General features: G+C 39.8%; 3 protein-coding genes across 8 annotated transcripts in view; 1 reads left to right on the top strand and 2 right to left on the bottom strand.

Moving 5' to 3' along the window:
- Positions 1-654: 654 nt before the first annotated feature.
- On the bottom strand, positions 655-7,464 carry dcun1d3 (defective in cullin neddylation 1 domain containing 3). Its single transcript, XM_056737989.1, has 4 exons — positions 6,996-7,464; positions 5,028-5,099; positions 2,050-2,586; positions 655-1,969 (listed from the first exon to the last, which is right to left on the bottom strand). The coding sequence occupies exons 3-4, from the start codon at positions 2,466-2,468 to the stop codon at positions 1,450-1,452; spliced, it is 939 nt and encodes a 312-aa protein (XP_056593967.1). The 5' UTR covers positions 2,469-2,586; positions 5,028-5,099; positions 6,996-7,464; the 3' UTR covers positions 655-1,449.
- On the top strand, positions 6,562-9,137 carry lyrm1 (LYR motif containing 1). Of its 2 annotated transcripts, none has more exons than XM_056737997.1 (5): positions 6,562-6,773; positions 8,150-8,307; positions 8,380-8,440; positions 8,515-8,546; positions 8,664-9,137. In XM_056737997.1, exons 2-5 carry the CDS (start codon positions 8,158-8,160, stop codon positions 8,775-8,777), a joined length of 357 nt encoding a protein of 118 aa, XP_056593975.1. In that variant the 5' UTR covers positions 6,562-6,773; positions 8,150-8,157; the 3' UTR covers positions 8,778-9,137. The 2 variants fall into 2 exon arrangements, with proteins under 2 accessions (XP_056593975.1, XP_056593974.1); XM_056737996.1 differs by lacking the exon at positions 6,562-6,773 and adding an exon at positions 7,492-7,614.
- Positions 9,138-9,237: 100 nt separating this feature from the next.
- Positions 9,238-12,561, bottom strand: part of dnah3 (dynein axonemal heavy chain 3) — a 29,890-nt gene continuing 26,566 nt past the window's right edge. For all 5 annotated transcript variants that reach the window (XM_056737920.1, XM_056737922.1, XM_056737923.1 and 2 more), the window contains 8 exons: positions 11,890-12,134; positions 11,691-11,807; positions 11,126-11,283; positions 10,830-10,997; positions 10,322-10,464; positions 10,046-10,250; positions 9,798-9,935; positions 9,238-9,718 (listed from right to left, as the gene is read on the bottom strand). In XM_056737920.1, coding sequence (XP_056593898.1) covers positions 9,365-9,718; positions 9,798-9,935; positions 10,046-10,250; positions 10,322-10,464; positions 10,830-10,997; positions 11,126-11,283; positions 11,691-11,807; positions 11,890-12,134 — 1,528 coding nt within the window. In that variant the 3' untranslated portion in view covers positions 9,238-9,364. The remainder of the gene's footprint in view (positions 9,719-9,797; positions 9,936-10,045; positions 10,251-10,321; positions 10,465-10,829; positions 10,998-11,125; positions 11,284-11,690; positions 11,808-11,889; positions 12,135-12,561) is intronic.

Below are 12,561 nucleotides of genomic sequence, written 5' to 3'. Positions count from 1 at the left end.
CCCACACAGCAACGGCGGAACGTAACGGAGAAGATGGCCAATCACATCGCACCTCTACCAATAAGCCCCGCCCAGGCAGAAGCTGCGAGAGGAGGATGCTGACAAATCACGGCGAGATTCGACCCCTGCGAGTGACGTAGAATATAACGGTCAACAAACGTAATACATCGTAAGAAATAATATAAATATAATAATGAGAATAAAATCATTTATAATATAAAAATGTGTAGAATAATATAGAAAGTTACAGAAAATATTACAACAATATACCTTATAAAATAATACAATAATGTAATCTAACATTAACATTAAGATAAACAATATATTTTAAGGTCAAATTGCACTTGAATGTTTTTAAATCAGTACACAGAATGATAGGCTAAATCATACATTATTTAATATAAAAATATTATTTAAAAATCAACCCAATATTCTCTTCATTTTGTGATGAAAGAAAATGATCTACTATGATCTTTAATGTTTAGTCACTGTTGGTTAATTATTTCAGTTCTTTTAAGAAGACAGCAATAATAAAGTGAAAAAAGTCATTCACCAATGTTGTTATGGTCATTAAACAGAAAGCTAAATTTCATTACTTTCATAATTCAGCAAAAAGATGATGCGCTCAGAGAAGACATGACAAAATCCAACTGCAATGTTGAACACATTTTTTATTCATTATAAATTGTTTCATTTATATAAAACCAGACACAAAAGACTGAAATGAAATCATTTTGAATTAAAAAACAAAGAAAAAGCAAACCTCCGAGTGCAAATACAACTGTATTTCACCCACACACACACACTCACACACACACACACAAAAACAAACACAAACATGACTGATGGGAATATCCGAGAAGATCAATGCAAGGGACACATGAATGTTAAGGATTAAAATGAAATTTAACTGAGCAGGAAGCACATGAGAAATTATGTTTTAAGGGGCGTCAGTACAGAATCATCACACACCCCCAAACAACATGAGAACTGAATATAACCGTTCAAATACACCTAAAACTGAGCGTCCCGTACAGCGTTTATGCTGGTGTCTGTGTGTGTCAGATGTTGCGTTTTGTTGTGTGTGTATTCAAGCTTGCAGGCAGCTGACAGGGTTCCCTTTTCTTTGGCGTCTCCCAAAATATGAGCAATGCGATCATGAGGGCGAATCGCCATAAAATCCACTCTGGAGGTGTGGTGCAAGAAATGTGAACGTTAAAACAAATAAAAAACAATGGCAAAAAAACAAACCAATAACTTAAAAGTGCTTAAAAAATAATTAATTTGGAGCCCTTTCATTAAAACAAAAGTCCAAGAATGCACTGGGATACCCAATGCAATAATAATTATTATAACAGTCACAAATTAGGATGGAGAATGACAGGCTCAGAAACATCTCCGCACGTCATAGTCCAGAATTCACCACCATACCCCCCAAAAACAACACGCTCAAGGTCCCGTCCACATCGACGAGCCCACACAGTCCGTGTTGCACCCCGTCTCCCGGACGTCGCCCTCTCCACTCCCAGCGTCTACGCCATCCGGTCGTTCTCGTCTGCGTCTCTCCGTTTCCCACTCCACAAAGGAGTCAAACAGACTAGGCCACGCCTCATCCTCGCTGTAGTTGCTGAGATCCTGGCCGATGCTCTGCGTGAAGTTCAGAAACATGTTCCAGGTGTCGCGAGAGATGCCGCGCACACTGCACGGGTTCTCCGACAGGAAGTCCAGCCAGCGCTCCAGCACCGGGGGCATGTCCAGCGTGAAGACGAGCCGCCACAGAGCTATGGCGATGGAGCGCTGGAGAGAGCGCTGGCCCTCCTCGGCATCAAGACCGAACTGGAAAGTGAAACGGTAAAGATCTTTGAAGCTCTCCTCTCCACGGGGCTCCTCTAGCAGCACGGAGAAACGCGAGCGGATCCCCTGTATACTGTCGGCATGAATCGCCCGACAGCCGTCCACAAACTCCCTCCTAGATCGAGACGAAGGAAAAAATCATGAATACGCAACAGATGTGTTGTAAGTGACACAAAAAAAACTGTTCTTTCTCACCTTGTAAACTTGCACATGGTAGCAGCCTGGAACTTCCATGCCAGCACCAGAACTTTAAACTCGGCCGGGTCGACACAAAGATCATTGCAGAACCGTTCCATCCCCTCCTCCAAGATGGCGTCTTCGTGCTCGTCCTTATAATGCAGGAACATCTCCTCGATCCGAGCGAGGGACACGCCATCCCCGTCCTGCGCCGACGACTCCCGCCGTACGTCTCCCGCTGATGTGGGTGGAGCCACGGCGCTCTCCACGGTAACCTCTGACACTTTGGTGCCGTTGAATATGACGTCAGCCGATGATTTGCCACACACTTCCTCCTTGTGCATGCCTCCGCCTTTCTTTTTCCCAGCATCCTTTTCACCACTTTTGCTGCCTAGAGAGGATGTGGGGTTCTTACATTTAGTCACACATTGACCCATGTCTTTCACGCACACTCTATCTTGTTTTCGTGTTTCCTCTCCTGAAGGTCTTCCTTCAGGTCCAGACGGCTCCTGCTAGACGCCGCTGTGCTGGATGACGAACAGCAGTCAACATGCCCTGAAGATTCAAAATCACAACGTCAGCAAGTTCAAATCCAAACCAACACTGAGAATGAAAAACTATCAATTACTCCTTTCTTTCTTCTGTAGAGCTCAAAAGAAGACATATTGAAGAATGTTGATAATCAAACAACACTTAGACCCATTGACCTCCATTGTATGGACACAAAACCACTAAAACATTTCTCAAAATATCTTCTTTTGTGTTCCTAAGAAGAAAGAGTCACATACAGATTTACACCCACATGAGGGGGAATAAATGATGAAAATCTTTATGGAAAGTGAACTATACCTTGTATAGTTCATGCCACACCCTTATTATAAATAACGTTTGCATTATCTGAAAAAAATTAAACACTTCAGCATGAAATCCATATATTTTAATCGCTCTGTTTCCGTTAATGTAAAAAACCCTGCGACAACCTTGTCATATTTCCAAAGAAGCATGATGAGGATATGAAACAATATTGCACATTCATTGTTCCTCATTTCAACTGTTAAACGTCCAGATGCAGAAAAACCTCACTGTGGTCTTTCTCATAACTTCTGTCATTCTTTGACTGTAAATTAAAGAGACGTCTCTCATGTCTTCGTGCTCATTGAAGGAAAAAGACGAAAATATTAAGGCATTATCAAAGAATCCAGAAGTGATCTAACAAAGAAAACCAGTTGAACAGTATCTGCTAAATAACAGACATTATCTTACCGGTGTGGTGAAATCTATTCACTGTGTTTGTTAAAGTAGTCATCAGTATCAGAAAGAATATAAAGAGCTGGAATTCAGACACACTTATTCTCCGAGTCACAGGGCGGAGCTACAGCTCCTCCTGCATTCTGATTGGTCACATGATCCAGGTATTGCTAAGTACTCTGACTTTACATCATAAATGACCAGAAAACCATGTTACCAAAACAGAGCCACGCAGGACGGGTCACATGTCTAGACACTCACTTTTTTGGAAGTTTTTGGAATATGATTTTTAATGAGAACATGGTTGGTGCATTCTGTGCGGTTGTGAGCACGTTTAATACGATTCATGCTAGTTGCTTACTGGTCAGATTCTAAACCATCAGAGCAATAGTGATAGTGACGTTTCATAAACAACCTATTACAACCCACATAACAAAACACACATAGTTACAGAATCAGAAGCAGAGCCAGTGTGTTATTATCAGAGCTCTGGTCCTGGATGCTGATCGACCTCTCATACAAAAATACATTATGTAATAACAGCTATGTTTTAAAACGCCTTTTTTTCTACTCGGAAACAAATATTTTAAATAAATATTATAACACATGGCTCCCCGTGACCCGAGGTAGTTCGGATAAGCGGTAGAAAATGGATGGAAAATGGATGGATGGATTATAACACATACTTCCTCCTTCAAATTTCTGGATTTTTTTTTTAATTATCAGGCACATAAATGTGTGTGAATAGTACAAGGTCCTAGACTGTGTTTAAAGGTGACATGTAAAGTTTTATACGTAAGGCACAACAGCTTCTGGTGGAGAGGTGATGCTTAATTTTCATTTACTTTTCCTTCAGATGCTCTGTATTTTTAAAATCATCTTTGATTATGCCGTGGAAAAAAATAAGAGACCATTCCAAATTTTATTTTAATCATCAATGCTAGATGTATTGTGCTCCTTCCAGTCCAGTATCTGTTGAATTTCAACGAAATCAAACCTCAGGGGTGAAAAAGTAGAAGACTGACAGCATGACAAGACACAAGAAAAGTGAGAAAAATCCAGGTTATCACATAAAAACTTATGTTTGAACTTTTCCTAAATACATGTTGAAATGTGACTGTTGTATTGCTTAAAATTGAATCTGAATTTGTATTCTTTGCAGTGTTCGAGGTCTAAAAAATACAGAGCCTCTTTTCTGTTACTTTCACCTGTTTCTCCCATTTTCATTTTCTGCAAACAAATGCATATAAAACAATATTTTGATTTAAAATTTGGGTGAAATATACTAGTTTACAGAATAAAACTAAACGATCATTTTACTTAAATGCATACCTGTAAACAGTACATTCCGAAAAACTGAAAATAATATTGAAAGGGTCTCTTAATTTTTCTGTGGCTGTGAAAGCATTATTGCCTTAAAAAATATGTCATGGAAATATCTAATTTGAATCCAAATTTACACGTTTATTCAATGCAGTGCTAATCCGAAAACACAGTTCCTGATATGTAAACGGATGTTAACAGTCTATATGAGTGCTGTCACTGTGATACACACACAGTACCTGATTAACAGTTGTGTGGCCACCACAGCTGTACACTGTAATATTGTGTATTTAAGATCACTATTAACCAATCAGCATCCAGGAGAAACATTATGTATTTCCTAGAGCTCAGATCAGAACTTCCAGTGTTCATCGGCATTAGAACCTACTCGGCGCGAGAACACACACAGTACAGGACACACTCACCCAAGTCCTTGAGCCCTGAACAGACGTGTCATCTGAGAAAACTCCATGGAGATGGCCGTAACATCCGCTAGCCTTGTGTGTGAGTGAGAGAGAGAGAGAGAGAGAGAGAGAGAGAGAGAGAGAGAGAGGGGGCACAAGAAGAGCAAAAGTGAGAGAGTGATTAGAATTCACACAAACACACAACACACCGTACAACGAGCTCTCACTGTTCCAAACCACACATTAAACCTGCGAGACATTTTCACACACCTGATCACACGAGCGGAAATTAACTCACAACGCAATACCGATGATGAGCAATCCTAAATAAAAGGGTTAGGGCTAGGGTTTGTTGGAGCTGGGTTACATTCGAGGTGTTGGATTGCTATTGTGACCAGAGCCATGATTAAATGACATACAACCCGACAAGGGTCACCGGCATAGCAACACACACCCAAAGGGTCCGGCATTTTGGGGTTTAAGGTAATCGCGATTTGCTTTTGAATGTACATTTTTTTTCACATGTGGAATCTACATGCATATTCCAAAATGAAATACAATATTTAACAGGGAGAAAGTGAGAAGGGATCTGACATTATCCATCAGGATTTGACGGGGCTGTGAAAAGATGTTACAGAAAATAAGTGAAAAATAAGAAAGCTCTATGACGTCAACAAATATAAAAGTAATTTCAGTGACTTTTGAGACATGTTTCTTTATTTAAAAAACATACTGTGTTGGTAGCATGACACAGTTTTGGTAATACACACCGGCATCGATAATAAAATTTAGGCTGATATATAATAGCTGATAAATGATGAATAATTTCCTCTGGCTGAATCTTTTCATGTGCACGTCATTCTGTCATGATCATTCACTTACTGTTGGTAGCAAAACATTAGTGAAGTAGTATTTAGATATTTATGAATGTGTTAATTATGGTTACAAAAGAATATTGTTTGAAGCCAACTGCTATCTGAATGCTTTCTGTCTTGAGACATGTTAGACTTGTGGCTATTGAGAACACCTTTCTGGGTTGCTCTCGGAGAACATCTTCAATTTTTTATAAAATAAACATTATACCAGAAAAGTTTATAAATTAAAGAATCTTGAATTAGAGTAAAGTGGGCTTTGTACATGATTTCCTGGGGAGTAAATAAAGTCCAGTCTCAGTAAATGTATATTTAGGTACTGTATATCAGCCAATATATCAGTTATCAGTTTCCAATGTTAAAAAATTATCGGTTATCGGGCAAAATGTACATATTGGTGCATCCCTAATTAAATGATTTGTACATGTGATATATGATTATTATAACTTGCTATTAAATGATTAGCTAATTGGTACATCATAACTGAGAGCCTACATAGAATAAATGGATAGTCATGTCTGTTTTTACATGTCACTACAAGAAAACTACAGTACTACAATGGTACGTGCCCTAAAATATCATAATAATATTAAAAATGTGTTATTGTTAGTAAAGATATACTCGGGTTAATGAACCATGCTGGTTTTATTAACCTTTTATTTAATCTTAATAACCCAGTCTATTTTGTGGCTAGCTAAACAGCCGTTTCTGACCATCTATGTTGTAGATAACTGTGTATAATATAATGGTCAGAGATGCTGTCCTGTTAGGCAGCTCAGCATGTTCGGACACAACCCTCTATCTGTTTAAATGAAAAACTTTTCCCGGCCATCAAGTACAGCAAATGCACTCAACACAAACACCGACAATATCTGAAAGCACACTAACAGTCACGGTATGTTGATCCGAGGCATTGTTTGAGCCAAAGAAGACTGAATCTGACATTTAAAGTCTTTTAAAGAGCTGATCTCATGTTAGCATCTTAGCTGGTTAGCTTCAGATGTGAGTGCGGCTCATTCATATACATGAACTTCATTTAAACACTAACGCTACTATGTGTATATGGTATCCACAAATACGACAGAGACACGTAAACATGGTGTTTTTGTTGGTTTACCTGTGAAAAGATGACGAAACGGGTCAGAATCAGCGCATCCCTGCTGTCGTGCTAACGCTAATGCTAATGCTAATCCCAACCTCCAGCCGAACCGGATCGGTTCCGTTTCTCCCGTTACAAGCAGGGGAAAGGTGCTCCTCTTCGTGTACTTCTTATGCTCTTTGGGTCTTCAGATGATCATGGTGGCTATCCCCCTCTGCATCGCTTCCTACAGACCCGAACCCGAACCGAACTCGCCCTGATTCGGAGCGGCTCCGGTGACACTCACCGCTCGAGTCGGCTCTCACACACCGCCGTTTGTGTGTTGTGCGCCGATCTGATGGGCTTGATACGGGTGTACGGAACCGGAGAAACGCGGATCGGCAACTGATTGATCGCAGTTTCTCTTTTTGTTTGGGTTCGATTGTGTATGCGTAAAAGCAGCGCAGATGTAGCTGGCATAAACATTTCAGATTTATAAGGCTGCGCAACGCGTACGTACCATTGACTGTGTCGAACCATGAGGACAGGAAGACGTCATCATTAGCGAACACTTCGACGCCAGAAAGCGGAAGTGTTGTTCACATGAGCTGAAACAAATATGAGTGTTGAGCCTGTGCTGCAAGACAGATTCATATAGGTAATATTTATAATTCATCGCGAGGTGGAGCTAATAAAAAGATAAATGTCGAATAAATAAAAGGCTGAATTACGGGGTCTGTTAAAGTTGACATAAATTATGTTTGTTTATCTAACAGTTACATAAAGGTCTTGTAAAACCTCACACAAGGACACAGTGAATGAACCAGATTTATATGTATTGTATTATATACTGGAAAATAATGAATGTTTAGAATAATTAACAAGTGAGGGGAAACATATAAAACTATAATAGATTTTATCATCATTTGCTGTCATCACAAACTTGTATGGGTTTCTTTCTTGTGCAGAAATTTTGACGACTCTAGATAGTAAAACATCACTGAACCCCATTCACTTCCATTTCATAAACATAAAACCACTGAGACATTTCTCAAAATATCTTCTTTTGCGTTCAACTGAACAAAGACTCACAATAATCCAGAATTAATACTGTATGAGGTATTGTAAAGTGAGGGATTAACAGAGTGTGTTTCTGACAAACTTGCTGAAAGTATGATTGGTCATGTTCACAGGTCCGGGGATGTCTCGTTCAGACGTGCTGTCTCTCTACAGGAGGGTGTTGCGCATCGCCCGCAGCTGGCAGTCACAGTCCGCTTTACCACAGGACACTGATACAGAGAGGAAATATATAGTCCAGGAGGCTCGAACCCTTTTCAGACAAAACCTAAAGGTATGGACTGATCTGATATCAGCTGATGACATGTATGAGCTGTTATAGATGTTTGTGTTCCGTCTGTTGCAGATCACAGATCCAGAATCAGTCAAGAGATACATTGAAGAATGTGACGCACGGATAGAGATTGGTGTGTATTATTTAAACTGCTCACATTTTGAAAGCAAAGGAAGCATGTAACTGTTGTTTTGTTTTTCGTTGCAGGACTTCATTATAGAAACCCTTATCCCAAACCGGTGAGTGTCATCACAATAACACTGCGGCAGATTTGTGTTTTTAACATGTGGATGAAACTTATGACATTCCTGACAGTTTCCAAGATTCACTCAGAATTGTATTTTATTCTTCTTCAGTCGTATCTTCCTCCGATGGGTCTGGCCACACAGAAGGGCAGAAAGCTTCGAGCTCAGGAGAGACTGAGGAAACAAGCAAAACCTTTGTATCTACAGTCTCATGATGAGACCTGACATACCTACAGTACATACACATACATAAACACACATGCACAATGCAGATATACAACTGTTTACAAGCAGGGAACAACACAACGTCTGTCTGTTACTTGTAACTATAGTGGCTATATTGTTTAAACAGATCATTCTTACAGTGCAGGTGTAAGAGCAGAATGTTGATGTGAATTATTAATGTTTGGTTAATGATAAAAGTGTTGTATTTTATTGACTATTTTGTTTCTAACCTGCATACTAAGTAAAGATCATTGCTATTATTATTATTATTTATTATTTACGCACATCAGAAATAACCAGCTGTTCAACTAAAATGACGCTGAACTGAATAAAGCGTGTCATTTCTTCACTGCTATCAGGTTCAAGCTTTCTCTTTTTAAATAAGACAATCATGACTTTTTAGTTTGTTTCCTTCATACTATAAAAAAGTATTTTGACTTCCATAAAATGACACAGATGCTTTGCTTCATTTGTTTATTATTCTATTATAAATCAACATCATATGCTAAGCAGTGCTTTAGTGGCTTGCTTCATATTTGTTTGGCAAAAGTAAACACAATTGCATTCTCATGATGTCTTGCTGACGGTCAGTTGTCTAGTTGGCAAAGGCAGGCGACCCCTCGGTTGATCCAGTGTTTCTGGGGCATGTCAGAGGGCAGCTCGATGGAGAGCACGTAGTTTGTGGAATGGCCGGTAGTGGAGAGCGTTCCACGTCTGGCGCTGGTCTTGTAAACCGGGCAGACGTAAACCTTCTCATGCAGGAACGTGGCACTCTCTCCAGGTTTCAGCCAGATTACGGGCAGTGGATCAAACAGAACTTTAGGAACAGACTCGCTGATGACCATGCGTTCACGATCCCAGCACGCTCCCTCTAGAAAAAACCCACGGACGTAAGCTCCGTCATCTGGCTTCTGCTCCATATGAGTTTCCTGTTTACACACCTAAAAGAGCCAATGCATATGAGAGAAAAAGCAAGATATTGCAATACATCACAATACATCACCTCGCGAACACACAGACCTCAAATTCAAAGCCGATGTAGTCGATGGGGATGGTGTATTTGCGAGCAAAATTCTGAGACACACCAGTAAGGAAAGATTGAGTAAAATAAAAAGCAGATATCCAGAAGACTGCTGGAGGACCCTTATCAATCCAGTCCTAACACACACAAATACAAACAACCAAAAGAGAAAAAGACACAGACTGGTTAGTAACCCACACTGCTTCAGCAATGAAAATCCTGTAGTATGCATCAGACTGTTGCTCACCTGTAGAAACTGCAGTCTGGCAAGGAAATCAGACATGTAGCTCCCGAGCGGTTTGAGAGACGGGTAGGACTTTGCGGCCCACGTGGCTGGAACTTTCCCCACGAGCAGACTGTTAAAAACATTCTCTAACTCAGCAGACATCACAACCTGCCCCCTCAGTGCCTTCTGGGTGTTAAGCAGGCTGCCGCGCACCACTTTTGACAGCCTGAAAATCCAAATAAACGAGCGCTCAACAAGAGTCATCTCAGAGAATCGTCTGTCAGGGGTCACAAGTACCTGTTGAATCGAATGAGCTCTTGACGTAAGACCGTGTTCATCGACTCTTCATAAAGGAGCGGATATTTAGCTGTAACCACTTCAATGTCAAACTCAGGGGGGAGTTTGGCCAACAGTCCCTCGGCCAGCTCATCTACAACCTCCTAGAGACACAAAAAACGCTGCCATCAGAAAACCATTTACTCATCTTCTTAAAATTATACCTTGATGTTTATCTTAAAAAAAGGGTGATCATTAGAACTGCATTGTTTTGTTATGTAGTACCTGCAAAAAATGCTACATGTTTTGTTACATATTACCTCTAGTTTCCATTTCTGTGTTTAATTTCCCTGATAATAACTGACTGAATGTTTTGTGAGATGTGCAGGCACATTCTTTGCTCTTCTAGTGTCTTTGAAACAGAGGCTTCATGAAGTTGATGTACAATTTGTTGAACTCCAAAAGGTGCAATACTGATGCATCATCGACACAGACCTGCCAATCAACATTTATTTACGGCTGCTCTCACCTGCGGTGACTTGGCTCCGCCTCTTGTTTGTCGTGGTAGAGTCAGCAGCACTCCATCTAAGAGCTGATTGGTCTCCTGGTTGTCCTTGGTGATATTAGCATTGCTGTGAAGGCCAAAGACTTCGGGCTCATCAGTGATTGGCAGGTTACGGATATAGTCGACATAGCTCTAGACAGAAGATTGATTACGAGTTGTTTTCTTATAATCTGACACTCTACTCAAAGAGTTTTATATTCAACACCTTTAAAGGTACTTTATAATAATGCACACGGTCCCTGTATGTTGCGTGTGTGTACCTGGTAGAGACCGTGTGACGGCACATAATACAGATCTCCCTCACACACGTGATAGTTGTTCTGTTCTATAAGTTTCCGGCTGTAGAAGATGGAGAGGAGGGACATCAGCAGTCTCCGGTCTTTATCATCAGTCACCCGTCCACCGTAATTACACTCGCCTACAGAGAACCAATGTTACTTTAGTTTACTAAAATGAAAACTTTGAAAAGTCTTTGTTCATTAAAATCAAACCAAATATTGACCTAAATATTATGTGAAAAGTGAAATGTTGCCTCAAAATGTATTGAAATAAGTTTAAAGCACTAAAATTGTTATAATAAACAAAAACTAAAATAGAATTTAATTAATATTATATAGCAACATTGAAAATAAACAAACAAATTATAAAAAGACAAAAGCATGTCCCAAAATTCCTAAAACTTAATAACTAAAATTTACATAAAACTAAAGATTTAAAATTAAAAGCTAATTTAAAATATGAACAAAACTATAATTACTGCAGAGAACATGAGTACAATCACTGACAACTTAGAAACATGACACACGACACGCTAGCTGACGTCACCTGTCAGGTACGTGAGCGCCTCCAGCGGAACCTCCTCATACTCATCCAGAAACATCTGAATCTGTCGAACGCTGATTCGCAAATCAGACTCATTAAACTCATAGGGAATATTCCAACCTGCAGGAAAACCCAAAGAATAAACAGACAATAAAGATAAACAATAAACATAATCTCTCGATGTCACGGAGTAATATCTGACCGAGTGGGCCGAAGGTTCTCCTCTCCTGCACAAGGCCGTGAAAGAAGCACAGACCGAAGAGCAGTTTCTGCCAGACGTCGGCTTTAGCGGAGCTGTTGAAGAAGCCGGGGTCTGAGATGGGGTCGCTGAGGTAAGATCGCAGTAAGTTTGCCCTTAGTCCTTTGGGAGGTTCGTTTGTCATTTTCACACCATTTTGTAAAATACTCACTGGAAACTTATCAGACGGTTGACTGGTCAACCACAGCCTACAACACACACAAAAACATTGGTTAAGGTTACACGATTACATGAAGTAGTAAAGCATTGCGTTATCAGCAAAACCTAACCCAAACCCATGTTAAAAAAAGAATAACCTGAATTTCATAAGTCGTTTAGAAAACAGTGGCTGCCAAATGCATAAATGTAAATAATAAATATTTGTAAAAAAGTGCATAATTCCCAAAGAAAAATGGCATTGTGTCTGCCTAAAATAAAACTAGAAAAAAATATGACAATGGTTAAAATCCATGAGACTATGAAGGTATAACATGAAATTAGATGTTGAGGCGAAATAATTTGGATTTGGGTAAATTGGATGAGAAATGTTTGAGTTCATATTGAGATATTCACTAATATTAACTTTTGATTGCAGACAAATCTGAGCTCAGTTTGACACATTGTTGACATCTCTTC

The sequence above is a fragment of the Triplophysa dalaica genome, chromosome 23 (assembly GCF_015846415.1).
Source record: "Triplophysa dalaica isolate WHDGS20190420 chromosome 23, ASM1584641v1, whole genome shotgun sequence".
Lineage (NCBI taxonomy): Eukaryota > Metazoa > Chordata > Actinopteri > Cypriniformes > Nemacheilidae > Triplophysa > Triplophysa dalaica.
The sequence above is the reverse complement of the archived record's forward strand: the minus strand, read 5'-3'. Positions and strand labels throughout refer to the sequence as shown.

Bases quoted from the DNA above. Each gene is read 5' to 3' on its own strand.
- dcun1d3 (XM_056737989.1), bottom strand. From the start codon at position 2,468: ATGGGTCAATGTGTGACTAAATGTAAGAACCCCACATCCTCTCTAGGC. The intron at 1,970-2,049 runs GTGAGAAAGAAC...GTCTCGATCTAG, and splicing joins ACCATGTGCAAGTTTACAAG to GAGGGAGTTTGTGGACGGCT.
- lyrm1 (XM_056737997.1), top strand. From the start codon at position 8,158: ATGTCTCGTTCAGACGTGCTGTCTCTCTACAGGAGGGTGTTGCGCATC. The intron at 8,308-8,379 runs GTATGGACTGAT...CGTCTGTTGCAG, and splicing joins TTTTCAGACAAAACCTAAAG to ATCACAGATCCAGAATCAGT. The intron at 8,547-8,663 runs GTGAGTGTCATC...ATTCTTCTTCAG, and splicing joins GAAACCCTTATCCCAAACCG to TCGTATCTTCCTCCGATGGG.